Source organism: Hylobates moloch, unplaced genomic scaffold (assembly GCF_009828535.3).
Source record: "Hylobates moloch isolate HMO894 unplaced genomic scaffold, HMol_V3 SCAFFOLD_1, whole genome shotgun sequence".
NCBI classification, from domain to species: Eukaryota; Metazoa; Chordata; class Mammalia; order Primates; family Hylobatidae; genus Hylobates; species Hylobates moloch.
The window spans coordinates 202069671-202088637 of record NW_026652276.1 but is presented as its reverse complement, the minus strand read 5'-3'; the positions used below and the strand labels follow the sequence as shown (position 1 = coordinate 202088637).

Here is an 18967-nt window from a genome sequence, read left to right as displayed (position 1 = left end):
ATAGCACACTGTAACCTAGAACTCCTGGACTCAAGTGATCCCCCTGCCTTGGCCTCCAAAAGCACTGGGCATATAGGTGCATGCCACTGTGCCTGGCCTAAATTCAGGAGCTTTGAACAGAGAATCTGAAGATCAAGTTTTGTGATACAGCTCAGGCATTTAATAACCCTGTGATTTTGGAAAAATCAATTAGACTCTCTAAGATGATATATTTGCGAGACCATTGTAATAATAATACTGATCACAATGAAGAAAATTAAATTTAAAGTTAACACACACTTAAAAGTACTTATTTTTCTCCTATTATATCTTGGTTAAAAAATTAAATTGAAAATTGGCTTAAAACTCTCAACTGTTATAAAGAAAATTCTACTCAAGTACTAACCATTATAGCAACAATCTGGTGAGAAAGAAATTGCTGCCAGGTAGTGAGACCTCTAAAGATCAGTGTATAAAGCTGATAAGCCAAGCTCTTACATTTGAAAGGCTTCCAAGGCAATGCCCTAGAACTCCTAAAGCCCCTCAAAGTGGGTTTGGAAGTCATTGTCCTTAAACAAAAAAATGTAATATTTTATGTTCTTATGCAAAAGTGATAGATACTGACTCCATCGGAAATCTAATAACTTCTAAAATTTACTTTAACAATTATCAGCCTAAGATACCCACATATAATAAAATGATGGATTTTTTCAAAGTAAGGCTGTTCCCTAATTGTTGATTATGATGCTACAACACTTCAATCTCAACTCACCATCACTGCAATGTATTTCTTTATTTTCATTTTTAATTTGTGGAACTGCAGCTAAAAAAAAAAGAAATGTAAATTTAAAATAAAAACTATTAATCAAAATGTTAAAATATACATTTAGCTATTAGATAACTTAATAAAACATGTTTTTTATTTAACTTTTATTATACTAGTGAACACTTCTAAGTAAAACTGGAAACTACAATCAAATAAGTTATTTTATTCAAAGCTCAGAAGAATTATTATTTCAAATATAAAAATATTAAGAGAGAAAATGAATGGTCTAAATGCCATTTATTGCCTGAAGCTGATCAGCCAAGGTTCCTCATCGTTTCTATATCCTATGACTATAATTTCCCAAATCATTAGAATTATAAAAGTGCCATCCAGTTGGTTCCAGTAATATTTACTCTATATTTTTTAATTCAACCAAATATTTATTTTAAAAACTCCTTAATACATATTTATGAAACAAATGAATGAATAAACACTCAGGGTACTTAAATCATTCATTTATAGAGGAAAAAACTGGTGGGCAAAAGAAAGGCAGTTTCTCTCAGCTCTTCACTGTGCCTACTGATTCATTCTATTGAACCAGTGATTCTCAAATTCTGGCCTCAGAATCATCTGAAGGGCTTGTTAAAAGACAAATTGCTGGGTCTCATCACCAGAGATTCTGATTGAGTAGATCTGAATTGCTAGGTTTCCCAGGTGATTCTGGGGAGAGGCGGACACACATTGAAAACCACTGTATTGGGCTAAATCCTGTTTCACAATAGAACAACTTTGAACTAAAAAAAAATATTATAGACATATAGGTGGGTACTTCTTTTCATTTTTTTCTTTTTAAAATTAGAAGTATTTTTTTTTCTTGTAACAAAAAGCTCAGATGTTCTTTGGAATGAAAAAATGAGAAAATAGAGATAAGCCAAAGAGGAAAAATATAAATCACCATTAATTTTTCCTGAGCTTCACAGTGAGGTAGCCAATTGTTAGGTTTAACAATAGATCAGAAACAATTTTCATGTCATAAATATTCTTTCACAACAGAAGAATGGATTTATAACATTTTATTTGATGACTCTAGCTTAATTTGTGTGTCCAGTCCACTCTTATTGCAATAGTAATGAACTCTATTTTTTAAATTTGATGATAATTTATGTAATTAAATTTTGTATATATTATTTCCTTAAAATGAACATTTAGAAGTAAAATTTCTGATCTATAAAAATAATTTTTAAAGCTTTTCTTATATTTTAAATGGCCCCTTAATAGAGGTGGTTCTAATTTATACGTCCACCAGCACTATGAGAATACTTATTTCCCTACACTCTCTCCACTATCTTTTTTAAAGTTTTATTTTAATTGACACAAGTTCTGGGGTATAATGTGAAATATTTTGATACATGTATACATTGTGTAATGATTAAATGTGGCTAATTAGCATATCTATCACTTCAAACATTTATCATTTCTTTGTGATAAGATCATTCAAAATCCTCTTTTCCAGCTATTTAAACATATACATTGGTTAACGATAGTCATCCCACTTTTTAATAGAACAACAGAATTTTTTCTTCTATCTAACTATAACCAATCTCTGGCCACCTCCTTCCCTTCCTACCCTCCCTGGCCTCTAATAACTACTATTCTACTCTCTATGAGAACATAAAACTGGTAACCCCTCTCTACTTCTGTGAGATCAACTTTTTTCGATCCCATATGAGTGAGATTATGGGGTTTTTATCTTTTTGTGTCTGGCTTATTTCACTTAACATTCTCCAGGACTATCTATGTCACAAATAACAAACAACAGGATTTCTTTCTCTTTTGTGGCTGAATAGTATTCCATTGTGTATATATACCCCCATTTTCTTTATCCATTTATTCACTGATGAACGCTTAGTTTGATTCTATATCTTGGCTATTGTGTGTAGTGCTGTAGTTTACATCAGAGTACAAATATCTCTTCAACATACTGAGTTCATTTCCTTCAGATAGATACCCAGTAGTAGGATTGCTGGAGTCCCTCTCCATTATTTTAAGAAAATTCTTTCCAAATTTAAGGGAAAATAGCATTTCCTCATTTAATTTTCATTTTTGATTGCTAATGAAGCTAAATATTTTTGTGGGTTTTTTTGCCAGGAAATACTTATTTTTATGTTGAAATAAGTGAGAATATATATACTTTTACCTTTTTTATTTTCTATTGCATCAAATGGCCCTTGTGATTTTTCAATGTTCTTATCTTCTGTGAAAGAATTCCTGCAAATGCAATGCCAAACAACTCTGGATTAATGAAATGAACAAAACACGTGGAAATTACATCTAACACACTATCTTTTCTTCTGTATGGGCACAGTTACTTTGATGAACACAAAAAACGCTTTCTGCATTTCAATCCTCAAAACTGGCAATCTACCCTCAAAGGAAGTAGGTGGAAATCTCATCATCCCTAATCAGTAGAAGCACATTTGAAGAAAACCAGGGTAAAAAGTCACTCTCAGTCCAAATCTGAGGAATCTCAGATAGCTTGGGTCCAATAGAAGTGATTCAAGAATACACATTCTTATTGGAAATCTGTTTGGCTATAGTTACACTGTTTTGGAGCAAAAAATCTTGGAATCACCGAGGCACAGCCTGAGAAGAACATACATTTAACTGAAGAAATATAAGTATACCATGCAGAAAATGACCTATGTCTTGCCAAGTCTTCTACCCTTAAACTCTAATTAACAGTAGTGAATAGTAAGGGTTAGTTAAATTCTGGTGTGTTCACCTAATTTTCTCTGTTGTATAACTACTTGGCCAGATTGCCCTTTAAATCCTCAAATTTGGGACCAAAATAATTTAAATTGCAGACAGAAAAATTGCTGGTCCTGATGATAAAGAACAGCAGGCAGGATCGTCTGCAGGCCCCTGAAAAGACTTTCCTGTGCTGGTGCAAATCTCCATTTCCACCCCAGCACAATGGAGATAACAATGTTTACCTTACTTCACAGGGATGCTATGAGAGTTAAATACAATTTTCTTTGTTAAATAACATTTTAGAAATATGTATTGTCCCAGATATTGTGCTGGGTACTGTCATGGAGAAGAGATGAATAAGACATATTCAGCTCCAAATATAGACATCAGCTAGGAAATTTAAAAGCATCAAGGAATTAAAATTATTGCTAATGTTGGGAGCCATGATAATTTTTTGCAGTTTTATTTTAAAAACTGTTTATTCCAGGTGACTTTTACCAAAGATACAACCCTGAAATGCACAGAAACTGAAGTTTGGAAAGGTTACTATCTTAATGGAATGAGACACTCTGTATGTAAAGGCATCTTGCAGTGATTTTCTACATAATTTTGTGAATACATTGTTTCAAATCCACGTGGATTTTCATTGAAAGCATTTCCTTAGAGCAATGTACAATGCAACTGTATTTCTAGGAAGGTAAAATTAGCACATGGTGCACCACTTTGATTTTAAGATTTTCATTCTGTTCAGATTTACACTAATTCTGTTGAGATCTCTGGATCTTGAGCCTCAGGAAAAATATGTTACTATTATCTAGTATTGTCATGCTTTCCTGACTTTCTCACCTCGTTGCTACAAGAGAATGATCTTTCCTTAAAAGGAAAGATGAAGTCATTGAACACAGGTAATGTACATCCATCAAGTTGACATTTTCTATAGAAAAAAACTGTGGTAACCATTGAGAAGATAAGGACAATGATGGCCTCCCTGTCTGTGTGATGTACTAAACCATGAATGAGCCCTGGACCAAAGCATTGGACCATGGATGAGAAGGCCAGGGTCCTAGTTCCAACTCTATTTCTATTAGCTTTGTAACCTGAGCAAACAACCCATCTTACTAGCACTTCATTTTCTCATCTGGAACATGTATATAACATGCATCCTCATTGCAATATGGCATGAATGATAATTAAATACACACACATTCACTGGTAATCTTGAAGATAATTAGATTTGGGCATTTTTTTCTTGAATGCAAATGAAATTAGCAATATACTAACTGCTTGTTGACAAACATAGTAAGGTTTACTTGTCTCACTATTAAATATTTCAAACTTGTCTTGCTTTTCCCATTAAAAAAGAAAAATATTATCCCCACTATAGAAACTAAAATGATCATTGAATAGAAACATGGAAAGGAAAGTATACTGATATTTACTATCTACCTGTGCTACAGCGTATCAGATGCTATGTAGCAAACGAAAGTTATTTTATGTAATCATACTGAAATATATATAGTTCATAGTATAAAGTATATTTTGCAGATAAGAAAACTGAGTCTCAGGGGGGTTCAAACCTGTCTTCACAAATTCTAAAGTTGAGATTTTTGAATATAGTCTCTATGATTCAAAAAAGTCCTCACTCTTTCCAACTATACTCAACACTGACCATTAGTAAATTTTCTTATTGGAAGAGACTTCAATCTTCTAAATTTAAGATCAGAACACTGCTTAACCTCACAACATACGTGGAGCTTCAGAAAAATTTGCTTGGGAACAAACTTTCCAAAGTTTGAGTATCTTCAAGGAACCTCCTCAAAGTTAAAAAAAAAAAAAAAAAAAAAAAAAAAAAAACTTTGAAATAGCTTCCTGTGGAAATCAAGTCTGTTTTTCACCCATCTATAATAAATGAGACAGTCTTAGATTATTTGAGTGAGTGTAGAGTACAAACAAAGTGTCTCAGAAGTATGTTATTTAAAACCTAATTTTCAAACACATAAACAAAACCTTCTGCTGGGCCTACTACTTCCAGGTATTGAGGAAATAAAACCAGCTTCTTAAAGCCGTGGCAATTAAAGTGAATTCTGATCCCGGGAGATGTCCTAAGAATTCTTCAAATATATGATTATTCAAATTTTTGAATTGTAAAAATAAAGTTTTTATAGAACTGTTTTCACTATATCCTGAGCAGAAAGAAGTGAAATGTAAGTCAATAGAACCCAAGCCATGGCCCAGGGTGACTGCAAAAGACTTAAATGATTATGGCAGGGCCATTTAGTCTTTCATCTCCCTAGGAGGTTTAGGTTTACTTCTGTTTTGCTGCCAGTAGAAAAGTCAAATGCTCCCGTAATTCCATCCATATAAAAGAGAAGCAGAAAAAACCTTAGGTGTTGCCCCTTTTCCCTAACTAGTGGAGGTAAAAATTTATCTGTCTCAGTTCTCTCTTATGCCCTAATTACTACCTCTCATTAGAATGGAAGTGAAGGTGGGAAATTTTATCTTATCCAAATATTTTCCTCTGAGATTCTACCTTCTAAAAAAAGAAAAACCCCAAAGTTCTACCTTCTAAAACCAAAATAGGAATCAATTGTGACAAAGAGAGAACATATGTATATACATCCAACAGGTTTTGCTCAGAAAAAAGTCACACCTCAAAAACTTTCTAAATAAATAATTTTACTATCTCAAGCTGCCACTCTGACTGATGGTTCATAAAACACATCTCACCTAATTACTTCTGTCTGATACCCTCACAATTCAAGAAAATATATCACAGAAGGAAACTAGATTGAAACTTTCAATTATAAACATTATAGTGGAGTCAAGTCTTGTTGGTTTAAAAAACTGTTGGATACATTTTTATTAAAGTGTTTGAAGACCACTAGAATCATTATGGTTTCCATGTTTAAAGACATTTATTTTCCAGAGCATTGGAAATTTGGACACACTTTTTTGTTGTTGCTGCCTACTTTAACATAGGCAAAGCCTTTTGAAATCAATCTGTAAACTAGAGATTTTTTGGATTGTACAATTCAAATTTGTGGCTGTCTTACCATTCCAGTGGATGTGGCTGTGTCTTTTTATTCATGAACTGAAATTGTTCAAATACATTTAAAAGAGACCAGTATTGGGTCAGGACTGAGCCAGGATTTCCCACAGGATTTGCCATATCATAAAATTCATGCATCAGTGACTGAATCCCAGGAGTAGTAGATGGGAAGAGCTGAGAACACAAAATATCAGCATAAGTTATGGAAAACAAATTATAATGTAGTATTACTATGAACAGCCTTATACTTAGTCATTTATTTTAAAAATCAGATATTAGTTAAAAATCCATTGGTCAGTACCATAAATTAGTTTTCTGTGAAGTTGTTGATGTAAATGCCACTTTTTATAAGAAACTAATTTTGTTAATGATCACATTTCCAAATAGGGTGAGTTTTTTTTTTTTTTCTTTTCATGGAATATAAGTGGATTTCCCTTTCCTGTTACAGATACCAGAAGACACCTGAATAAGAGAGTTAGGCAGAAGGAAGAATGAGACAGCCTCTTGGGTTACAAATGAATTATGTCAGAGTGAGAAATAATTAATCTTCCCCTCTTTCCCCCACAAAGAAAAATCTGTGGTTATCTCCTTTCTACTGTGAGAACCAGGAAATTGGAATTTTCTCTTTCTCTTGCAAAATAATTATTTAGTTCTTCGTCAAGTTATGGTGAGAAATGTTCTCCATATTAACAGTATCTAAAGTTATAAATTCTTGAAGAGTGAGGCCAGATCCCTTTTATTACCTTTTTATAGTATTAAGTCAAACTGTCAGGAATGTAATACTTATATGTTTAAAATAGTTAAAATGATATCATGTCAACTCAATTATCTTTGGGGAAATTAGCTTCCTTTGAATCCTCCAAAATTTGGGACCAAATTAGAAAAAGGAGTATCAAACACTCATTAATTAACTTAGTAAGTTGATTAAACTCTTACAAGTAGTGTATGTATGTATATACATATATGTATATATACATATACTTTTTACAAGTAAGATAAATACTTGAGTGAAACATCAGGATAATAATAAATAATGATTAAGAATGCTATTTCAAAAAGATATTTCATATGAACAAATTTTAGGTGGAAAAATACAAATTCATTTTGGTCTATAAAAGTATCAGAACTGGAAAGAAAACAAGTATTAAACATGCATTTCGCATTCAATAAATTATCCTTTGATACTGACCAAGGAATTAACAAAATACATAGAAGATAAAATGCATGCCTTTTTTAAAAGATATAAGCCAGTAAAAGTTATAATTATTTACATTTCCTTTCTTTGAAGTTTGATATAGAGTTATAAGAAATTCAGGTTTAGGCAGTCTTCTAAAATATTATTTTCAACTCTATATGATTTTACAAAAACAAAAAGGGTATAATAAGCAGAAATAACAAGGGTATAATAAGCAGAAATAACTTTTGGTTGCATGTAAATGTTCTGAAGCTAAAAGTAAAACTTCCTCAGAAAAATGTTGGCATTTTCCCCATGAGAACTGTCAAATTCTGGCAGTTATGCTAATTCCATATTCTTTTACCTTTAATAAGTCACATATTGTTTGCAAAGTCTTAAAGTAATGCATATAAATCTTGCTCATTTTGCTACTTAGATCTCTGAAAAGAGCAAAGTAGCTTATAAAGATTTCTATTTCTTAAAGAAATACTTAATCTAGTTTGATGTCAAAATCAGGTAGCTTACAGGGATCTACTCTAATCCCAGTCAACAAGAAAGAATCAAATGTCACTTTTGCTTTACCAGTTGGAATTGTCCCAGACTTCCAAGCTCCTTTATGAAAGTCATAATTGAGTTAATTTCTTCTAAGGATAGACACTGATTTAGTTCCTTTTGATAGTTTTCACCCTGTATTGGTAGGGGGAAAGAACTTAAGCAATTGTTAAAAAGTCAAACCATGTTCAACCCAATTACCCCCAATTACCTCTCATTTCATAAACCAATCAAATTTCGAGTTCTATAAGCAACTGAGCTAATTAATGTTAAATAATACATAGCAACTTCAACTTGTCACAGTGGTGTCTGAATATTAAGAAAGGTTCATATTTGACAGGGAGGACCTGGATAAAATAGCTCAATGATGCTTTTGTAGTGAGGTTGGGGAGATGCTAACGTGTTATAAAAATCAATCCGGCCGGGCGCGGTGGCTCACGCTTGTAATCCCAGCACTTTGGGAGGTCGAGACGGGCAGATCACGAGGTCAGGAGATCGAGACCACGGTGAAACCCCGTCTCTACTAAAAATACAAAAAAAAAAATTAGCCGGGCGTGGTGGCGGGCGCCTGTAGTCCCAGCTACTCGGAGAGACTGAGGCAGGAGAATGGCGTGAACCCGGGAGGCGGAGCTTGCAGTGAGCGGAGATCGCGCCACTGCACTCCAGCCTGGGTGACAGAGCAAGACTCCGTCTCAAAAAAAAAAAAAAAAAAAAAAAAATCAATCCATGTTATTTTGAAGCACTCTGCTCTGTTCATTGGCATTTGCCCAAACGTGACAATAGATGTGAATCCTTAAAAAAATTAGTATTATAATTCAAGTCTTTTGATGTCAATCTGGAGCACTCACTGCTACTCTAGACTACCTCCAAAGAGTTCTAACATTTCTTTTAAAGTATTCTATAATACATGTAATGAACCTGCACATGTACCCTCTGCACTTATAAGATGAAAGAAAAAATAAAAAAGTATTCTGTAGCATACAATATGTATTATTCATAATATCCACAAACATTGCATAATCCCAGCACTTTGGGAGGCCGAGGCAGGCAGATCACGAGGTCAGGAATTCAAGAACAGCCTGGCCAACATGATGAAACCCCGTTTCTACTAAAAATACAAAAATTAGCTGGGTGTGGTGGTGCATGCCTATAGTCCCAGCTACTTGGGAGGCTGAGGCAAGAGAATTGCTTGAACCCAGGAGGTGGAGGTTGCAGTGAGCCAAAATCATGCCACTGCACTCTTGCCTGGGTGACAGAGTGATACTGTCTCAAAAAAAAAAAAAAAAGAAAAGAAAAGAAAAAGAAAAACAAAAAGAAAAAATAAGAAATTATGAACACTTTACTTAATTTTCAACCCATAATTTTATCATAATCAGTCACTTACCTGCTTAGTTGACATAAAAATAATCTTAGTCCAGAGGTCAGAAAAAATTAAGAAGTGTGATATAATAGCCAATTAATTTGAAGTGAATTACCAAGTTGCTGAATTGCACAATAAAGAGAATGACGCCTTCTAAGGAATGACTTGAAAAAATATTTATCAGTACACAAATATGCACTTACCTTGAAAACATCTGATCTATAAAGTCTCTGAAATATCTCAGAAAATATGGAAAGTGATGATTCATTAGGGAAGAGAAAATTGAAAGTGTCATTTAAAAGGAATTCTTCTGTATTTTGGTCCTCAAAATCCATATTCTCATTATCTTGAAAATTTAAATGCTCGTGTACCTTCGAAAGAACAAAAGCACAGCAAATATTTTTCATCGATTTACTTTTAAGACAATGGAATTACTTCTAAGACATGATTTATTTCCTGTTGGATTATAGATCAGAACTGACATCTAGTGGTCTTTTTGGAGGTCAACAGTTTTATATATGTGACTAATGTTTTTTTAAAGATACAATTTAAAGGCACAATTATTTAATGTACAGTATAAGAAAATTAACTAATATAAAGTCACAGTTTATCTCAATACCCTTTATAGCTGAAGAATATGCTCTCATGGAAGATAATACATAACATTTCTTTCTGAACAACAGATTTTAAAAAGCATAATACAATTAGGTATGCATGCAAAATAATGAAAAAATGACTATTTAAAAGTGTCAATTAATAAAGTTTTAAATTTTTATGGAGAAATCTTGGAATTATTTAACCAAATGTCTGAGCCATCTATAATGTAATTGGTTTACCGGAATAATAGTTTGAGGACATAGAAATGTTATACAAAGCTATATTCTAGTTATACATAATTTTATTTTCCCCTTCTTCTTTTTTCCCACCCCGTATTCCAAGGTACAACTTTCTATAGACTAATTTAATAAATTATTTTTTATCTTTTTGCCTCTAAGGGCTATGTTAGAGGAAAAAAAATACGTTGGGGGAGATAATATGAATGAGTGTATTTAATTTGAGAGGAAGGAAAAGAATCAAAATGGGCAAAAACACTTCACTCTACACATATCAAAAATTTCAAAAATTTCCATGGTTTTTTTAAACTAAATATAAACCAATTTTAAACTAAATATCTATATGTAAAAAATAAAAGTTATCTTTTTATAACCTCATGTAAATATGCCAGATAATCTGTTACTTTCTATTATCTACACATCCTCTATTTTCCTTTAATGCATACTTGACTTCATACCACATTTATTTCACAAATAGTACTTGCACCATAGAAAAATTCATGTTTGTTTTACAGAGACACATAGGCAGGATTGGACTCATAGATGCTCCACATACTAGTTAATTCTCTGAACCACAGTGAATATAAGCCTACGGTACTTTTGCAAATTGCTATTTATTGATTGGTTACTATGAATGAAAACAACAACAACAACACACACACACTGATCTTTCACCACAAGGTAGAAGCTCACATGAGGCCTTTGGCATACTGACCTGGAGCACTACAGGGTACATGAAACTGCCATAACCAATATCAAAAGTTAGAAGTTGAAAGCAGAATCTGCATCTAAAATGAAAACACAAGGTACCATAAAAGTAAAGATACATGCACATGTATGTTTATTACAGCACTATTTATAACAGCAAAACTTGGAACCAACCCAAATGCCCATCAATGATATACTGGATAAAGAAAATGTGGCACATACACACCATGGAATACTATGCAGCCATAAAAAAGAATGAGTTCAAGTCCTTTGCAGGGACATGGATGAAGCTGGAGACCATCATTCTCAGCAAACTAATCCAGGAACAGAAAACCAAACACTGCATGTTCTCACTCATAAGTGGGAATTGAACAATGAGAACACATGGACACAGGGAGGGGAACATCACACACCGGGGCCTGTTGGGGGGTGGGGGGCAAGGAGAGGGAAAGCATTAGGACAAATACCTAATGCATGCAGGCCTTGAAACCTAGATGATGGATTGATAGGTGCAGCAAACCACCATGGCATATGTATACCTATGTGACAAACCTGCACATTCTGCACCTATATCCCAGAACTTAAAGTAAAATAATAATAATAAAAACTATATTCTCTTGCTACATTTACTCTTATTTGGTGTCAATTAATAATCACTATTGTTAAATTTCAAGAGCAGTGGCTTGGATAATGTAAAATTACATGTGATAAATTTTTGGATTTGGATTCTGTTTTATTTCTTACAGAAAATAAAAATATACCTAAATATTCATAACACATTAAACTAAGCAATAAAGTTAATCCATGGAAACCTAAACATGAAGAAGAAAACTCTCCTACTCCTACATGCTAGGTACTTATTCACATATAAATTATGATAAGGTTTAAATTGATGTGCTTCCCCCACTTTTTGACATACTAGATTTAACATTTCCTTAGAACAAAGGCAATAAGTTATATTCAAGTAAACAGATATGGGAATAGGAGTTATTGAATTTTCTTAATAAAGTTCTTCATTTTCTCCTCTGCATTATGAAATCAGTAGGATATTTCAGAATGAAATTCATTATGTATAAGTAAAATTACACCTAGTCAATGCCAAGTATCTATGATAGAAATAGTTGCACTTGAAAAGGGGGCTGCAATTAAAAGATTAACTTTGAAAATGTGTACTTTACTTCTTGTTACCACTATTTAGATACTACTGAGTCTTCCACATGTTCTAAAGTTTTAGGATCTATAAATATGGCCACATATGTTTAGAAGATCATATTTGTATATTGACATAAAATTTTCCAAGTACCACCTACTTATGATAATTAAGATACATTTCCACCAACAATTTTTAAAAGATAGGTTTCTTTCTTTCTTTTCTTTTCTTTTAAATTAAAATTTGTTTTTTACCTATGGAAGGTCTTTGGTCCCAGAGCAGATGTTTCACTGAATACTTCAGCCGCTAGCAGGAGTTTGCCAATTGCTTCCTTCATAATATCAAAAGCCTGTTGAGGTGAACTGGCTCTCAGGAATGTCTCAAAAAATGTTTGCAGCTGTGAACAAAGTAAAGTATTCACTTGTTAAAACAATAGCCTCAGCTTGTCTATCATTTTTAAGGTGACCAATTTGAAGGATTGTTCTAGGTTATCTCTACTTGTCACACCCAAATCCCACCCCCACCTAATCAGCAAGTTTGGTAATCTAAGATACAGGTATATTGAAAGAGTAAGGTTTAAATATCTTGTAATTTAAATTTCTTTAGAAATGCTTACTCCATTTTATTTTCCTCATTTCACAGTATCTAATCAGGGAAAATGCAAGTCTTGTCATCAGAACTCCAGTTTCATTTGTAACTCTACTAACTAGGTGAGCTGGGCTTGCCACCCACTGCTCTCAATCTTTGTGTCCTTCTCTTTAAATTGGGATTAATATCTACCAACAAGAGAGATGTGAAGCCAAATTAGAAGAAAATGTATTTGAAAGTCATGTTAAAGTATGAAATTCAAATGTTAGTTTTTTATTATTATCAATTTTTCGGGCATATTAGAACAAAAATAAATATATCAAAGTTGCTTCTTCCTCATGCCATTATTCTGTGCAGTATCTAGCCAATCAGAGAAGACTCTGAGAGAATCCGTGTCCTGTTACTGTTTTAATTCTTAATTATTTCATGTGGATAGAGAGTATAGGGCAGTATTACAAAAAAGGGGGAATAAAGCTCAGTTGTGTCATCTTAAAAACACAATTGTTAGTATCACAAATAGCTGTTTTTATTTGCTTAAATATTAAAATGATAAAAACAAAACTACCTCTTGAGGATGCTGCATATCAAAGTTCAAGTGAATATTTTTTTAAAATATAAAACAAATCTCATATTGATTCATAAACTTTCTCTGGATAAACATACTCTTTTAAAGATGAAGAACAAAAAATATTTTTTGAAAAAACATGCAGCAGGTATTCTATTAATGTTTTTTGGAAAAACAGACTAAATCTATCCAGACTACACAGGATTTCAAAGTGAAAAACTTTTGTTGCTATGATAAAGAAGGACAAATATTGGCCTGGATTGCCTGTGGGAAAATGGTAAATGTGTCTTCTCAATGCACAAGCAAAATTCCCCCAAGATAAACAAATACTGGCTTCATAACCTTTCCAGTTGAAAACAGAAACCTAATAAGATTACACATAGAGACCCTAAGAATGCGTCATTAGTATTTGGCAATTGGGATGTTTTTCCATTTTACTAAGGAAAATAAATGTAATAATTGTATGATTGAAAGAAAACAAATTATTGCTAACCTAAAAATGTTAACACCTTTGATTCAAAGCAGAGTAACATTATGTTTTTCCAAGTAAAAGTAACTCATCATACATTCGTTTCACCATATTATGTAGAAAGGTTTATGTGTGACATTGTTGCATTTTCTATTTCAATGTTACCTGAATATCACAGAGGCTAAGGTTAATAATATATGAAAGTTGGAAATGTCTATGTAGCATATGAGATAAATAAGATAAATTATAAGATTATATCTCCATGAGGAAGAATAACTAGCAAATTAATGTCTTAGGGTTGCACTTATTTCTCTAAAATGAAAATGATTATTTCTTAATTTCTTTTTTTTTTTTCCTTGTTTTCTTTTTTTTTTTTTTATTATACTTTAGGTTTTAGGGTACATGTGCACAATGTGCAGGTTTGTTACATATGTATCCATGTGCCATGTTGTTTTGCTGCACCCATTAACTCGTCATTTAGCATTAGGTATATCTCCTAATGCTGTCCCTCCCCCCTCCCCCCTCCCCCCACCCCACAACAGTACCCGGAATGTGATTTCTTAATTTCTTAATGTAACAGTGAGCATTTAAATATGGGATGCCATTCAATTCAACTTTTAGAGAACTGTAGCCTTTAGAAAGCCCTGTGTTCTATGCTTTGGGAGACAAGTTGCATAGTACATAGACTCTAGAAGTAAAAAGGTCCAGGTTCAAGTTTGGTTTTGTGCCAAAGTTGTTAGACTTTGTGGGATTAATAACAGTGCCTGCTATTTATAGAGGTATCACTGAGATTAAAGGAGAGAATGTACATAAGGAATTTCACCACCCAGCACATCCGTATTCAATACATGTCAGCTCCTTTTATTTTTTATTAATTAAAACAAGACGGCCGGGCATGGTGGCTCACGCCTATAATCCCAGCACTTTGGGAGGCTAAGGCGGGTGGATCACCTGAGATCAGGAGTTCGAGACCAGACTGGCCAACATGGTGAAACCTCATCTCTACTAAAAATACAAAAATTAGCCGGGAATGGTGGCACACACCTGTAATCCCAGCTACTTGGGAGGCTGAGGCAGGAGAATCACTTGAACCAGGGAGGCAGAGGCTGTAGTGAGCCAAGATCACACCAATGCACTGCAGCCTGGGTGACAGAGCGAGACTCCGTATCAAAAAAAAAAAAAAAAAAAAAAAATCCAGATGAGTGTGATTCCTTCTTTTTAATTCATTCAGTATAGTGGCAAGCAAACTAAATATGCTAGAAATGAAAGTAGAATCATCCGAGTGCTTAATATGAATTTTTTAAAAATCATAAACTTTCAAAGTCTCCCAAAGAAGGCACAACTTTTATCAGTTCTTGTAACTAACTCACTTAGATTAACTAAGTGAGCCACTTTTTTGAGTGTCCGGTTACACTGCAATTTGTTACTCTAATTGTATTTCCTTGGTCAAATTACATGAGTTCTGTGAGTCTCAGTGCAGAATGACAGAACTATGCTCAATGATCTCATGAGACAATGACAAATCTGAAATTATTTGATGTTAATTCCATTCAAATGCCACCGGAAGCTGAACAATTTCACCTATGCACTTTCTTAACTCACAAATACCTGAAGGAACACCTTCACCTTTGCTGCTAGTTTAAAACAGTCAAGCCATTAACTCAAATATTAAGGAGACTTCTTCCTCTCCTTATCAACACTTCCAATCAATGTTTTTGAATTAAATAAATGTGAGAATATAAGTTCGCAAGGAAATCGGTACATTGGCAATAAAATAAATATGAATAAAAGAACATCTTGTAACTTTTAACCTGACATGAAACTATTTTATAAACTATAAATTTTCTTCCTTCAGTGTAAACTTTAGTGCAAAATAAATTATATAGAAAATGACCTTGTAAGATCATGGTCATAAAACCAGTCAGCTAACGCATCATCATTTGTTTGTACCTGTGTAAAATTCAAGCAATAACTAGTAAGGTATTTACATTTTTACAACATTGATCCATTCAAGCAACTTACTCAGATACAAGTGGATGGACTAAAATTTTCAATTAATTAAAAATGGAAGGACAAGAGCAACAGAATGCACTTAAAAGCATATAGAAAAACTTGGATCATGTCTGATATCTTTTCCAAGGTGTCCTTGTTATCTACTTCATTCCACCACATATTTTACAACCCCTCCCATGTTATGTTCTGGGTTCCGCTTCATTATTTCTCTCCATCCTCCCATAAGACCTTGCTTGGGTGAATTGATCTCAATGTCAACACGTCATTTGTTCCGTGTTAAACTTGCCAACCTTCTTGTCTGCTCTTTCTGCTAGACTGTGAGTTGTTTTTTTGTTTTTGTTTTTTTTTTTTTGGTCAGGAACTGTCCCATTTTATCTTCTGGATTCCAGTGACTAATGCTAAGTAGGTATTCCGTAAATACTGTTGAATAAACAAACCTATGACATTACAGAAACCACAGATACCTTGATAAGAGAAACACCTTACTGTAGTTTCTGGGTAACATCACTTTCCTCAGGATGGCATGCTTATCTCTTGCTCCCATCTCATGAGAGAGGGAGAATATAAATTTCTCTGGTGTCTTGTAATAAAACCTTTGAAGAATAGAAGCCTACAGCTGTTTGAGAGAATTTTAGAGATAAGAAAATTTAATCTATGAGTTAGAATGGAGGATGAAAGGTTTACTAATATTAGGGTTTTTCAAAGTAATGTTCTTGAATGAGAAACCATAGCAGAATGTCATGTTTAACAGCATTGTACCTTACTAAAGTATACCAGGGTTTCTCTTGATGTTACTGTGTGTCAAAGAACTTTTCATCTTCTCAGATTAAAGAATATTGGTACTTAAGTCAGATGAGGGAATATTGGTACTTAAGGTCATTTTGCACCAACGTCATATTAAAAGATGCTCAATATCACACTAACCATTAGGGAAATGCAAATTAGAACCACAGTGAAATATTACGTCACACCCATTAGGATGGTGACTAACAAAAACAAAAGAGAAAATAATCATTGGCGAGGATATTAAGAGACTGGAATCCTTGTGCTTTGATGGTGGAAAAGTAACATGGTACAGCCACTTGAATAGCAATTTGGTGGTTCCTGAAAAAATTACAAATAGAACTACCATAAAACCCAGCAATTCCACTTCTGGGTATACAATCAGCATAATTGAAAGCAGGGTCTCAAAGACATATTTACACACCCATGTTCATAATAACATTATTGACATTTGAAGGCAACCCAAACGTGCATCAGTAGATGAAGGGATAAACAAAATGTAGTATGTGCCTACAACAAATATTAATCAGCCTTAAAAAGGAAGGAAATTGTGACACATGCTACAACATGAATGACCCTTGACAATATTCGCTAAGTGAAATAATCCAGTCATGAAGACACTGGATTATTCCACTTGTATGAGGTATCTAGAGTAGTCAAATGCATAAAAACAGAAATTAGGATGTGGTTGCTGGGGACTGAGAGGAGGGGGAAATGGGGACATGTTTACTGGTTATATAATTTCAGTTGCGCAAAAAGTTCTAGAGATTGGTTGCACAATAGTGTAAAAATACTTAATGCTACTAAAGTATACACTTAGAAATGATTATGATACATTTCACGTTACATGTATATGACTACAATTCAAACTTTAAAAAATAACTTTGCAGTCTTCACAGCTGCATTTTCTCCAATTATCATGTTTATCCACTTGCTAATTTTGTAACACCAAAGTCCCCAAAAGCAATTATTTCAAGGTTAGAAATTTTGCAAAAGAAAATGAAGCAAAAAATAACCCCTCCATTACTGTTTCTCAGTTCCTACAAATAGTGGAAATATTTTCTATTTTCATGCCACCTACTTTTTAGTCTCTGTTTTATTCTTGAACACCTTTTTATCCTTGAATTTTTTATTCAACTTTTTAGGACGTGAAATATCAACAGCAAACTTGAATACTGATAGGAATGAGCTAGAAAAGAGGGCAAATCAATGATAGAACACAAAATCTAGGGGATGATCATTTCAGGTTTTAGTCAATGCTTAAAACGAAGGATGAGGTAAGAGCTCAGACCCACCTATATCCATGGATAAAGCTAAGGGCACTTAATTAAATATATAAAATCCAGGATTCTATGTTCTTTGCCCAAATTAAAAGGTCAATAAGGATGCATTCAAATCTACCTATTTGTAATACAGCTGGAATTTAAGTCTATTGTTTTGATATCAATTCATATTATTATTTTGCCTTTTTCAAAATCAACAGGAATCTGCCTGACTTTGACCTAACCAGTGTGTCTCTCAGCCTATTGTGAAACTTTTTTTTTTTTTTTTTTTGAGATGGAGTCTCTCTCTGTTGCCCAGGCTAGAGTGCAGCGGCGCCACCTCGGTTCACTGCAAGCTCCGCCTCCTGGGTTCACACACGTCATTCTCCTGCCTCAGCCTCCTAAGTAGCTGGGACTACAGGCGCCCACCACAGCGCCTGGCTAATTTTTTGTATTTTTAGTAGAGACGGGGTTTCACTGTGTTAGCCAGAATGGTCTCGATCTCCTGACCTCGTGATCCACCCACCTCAGCCTCCCAAAGTGCTGGGATTACAGGCATGAGCCACCGCACCCAGCTAAAACTCTTAAAATGAATCTGAAGTAACCCAAATACCTCAGAATTTCATCCTAATATTTTTATATATGAAAATCTTTGGGGCCGGGCGCAGTGGCTCACGCCTGTAATCCCAGCACTTTGGGAGGCCAAGGCGGGCGGATCATGAGGTCAGGAGTTGGAGATTAGCCTGACCAACATGGTGAAACCCCGTCTCTACTAAGGCAAGAGAATCACTTGAACCCGGGAGGCAGAGCTTGCAGTGAGTCGAGATTGTGCCACTGCACTCCAGCCTGGGCGACAGCGAGACTCTGTCTCAAACAAAAAAAAAAAAAAAAAGAAAAAATATCTTTTTTTGATTGTCCTATATTTCTCAATAGAAAAAAAGTTTGTAAATTTAAACTTTAGAATT

At 33.9% G+C, this 18967-nt stretch overlaps 1 protein-coding gene across 2 annotated transcripts in view; it reads right to left on the bottom strand.

Moving 5' to 3' along the window:
* CPED1 (cadherin like and PC-esterase domain containing 1) overlaps positions 1–18967 on the bottom strand; it is a 317314-nt gene that overhangs the window by 167171 nt on the left and 131176 nt on the right. For both annotated transcript variants that reach the window (XM_032761566.2, XM_032761567.2), the window contains 7 exons: positions 12577–12719; positions 11180–11252; positions 9835–10002; positions 8302–8406; positions 6550–6719; positions 2943–3013; positions 752–802 (listed from right to left, as the gene is read on the bottom strand). In XM_032761566.2, the coding sequence (XP_032617457.1) occupies positions 752–802; positions 2943–3013; positions 6550–6719; positions 8302–8406; positions 9835–10002; positions 11180–11252; positions 12577–12719 (781 nt within the window). The remainder of the gene's footprint in view (positions 1–751; positions 803–2942; positions 3014–6549; positions 6720–8301; positions 8407–9834; positions 10003–11179; positions 11253–12576; positions 12720–18967) is intronic.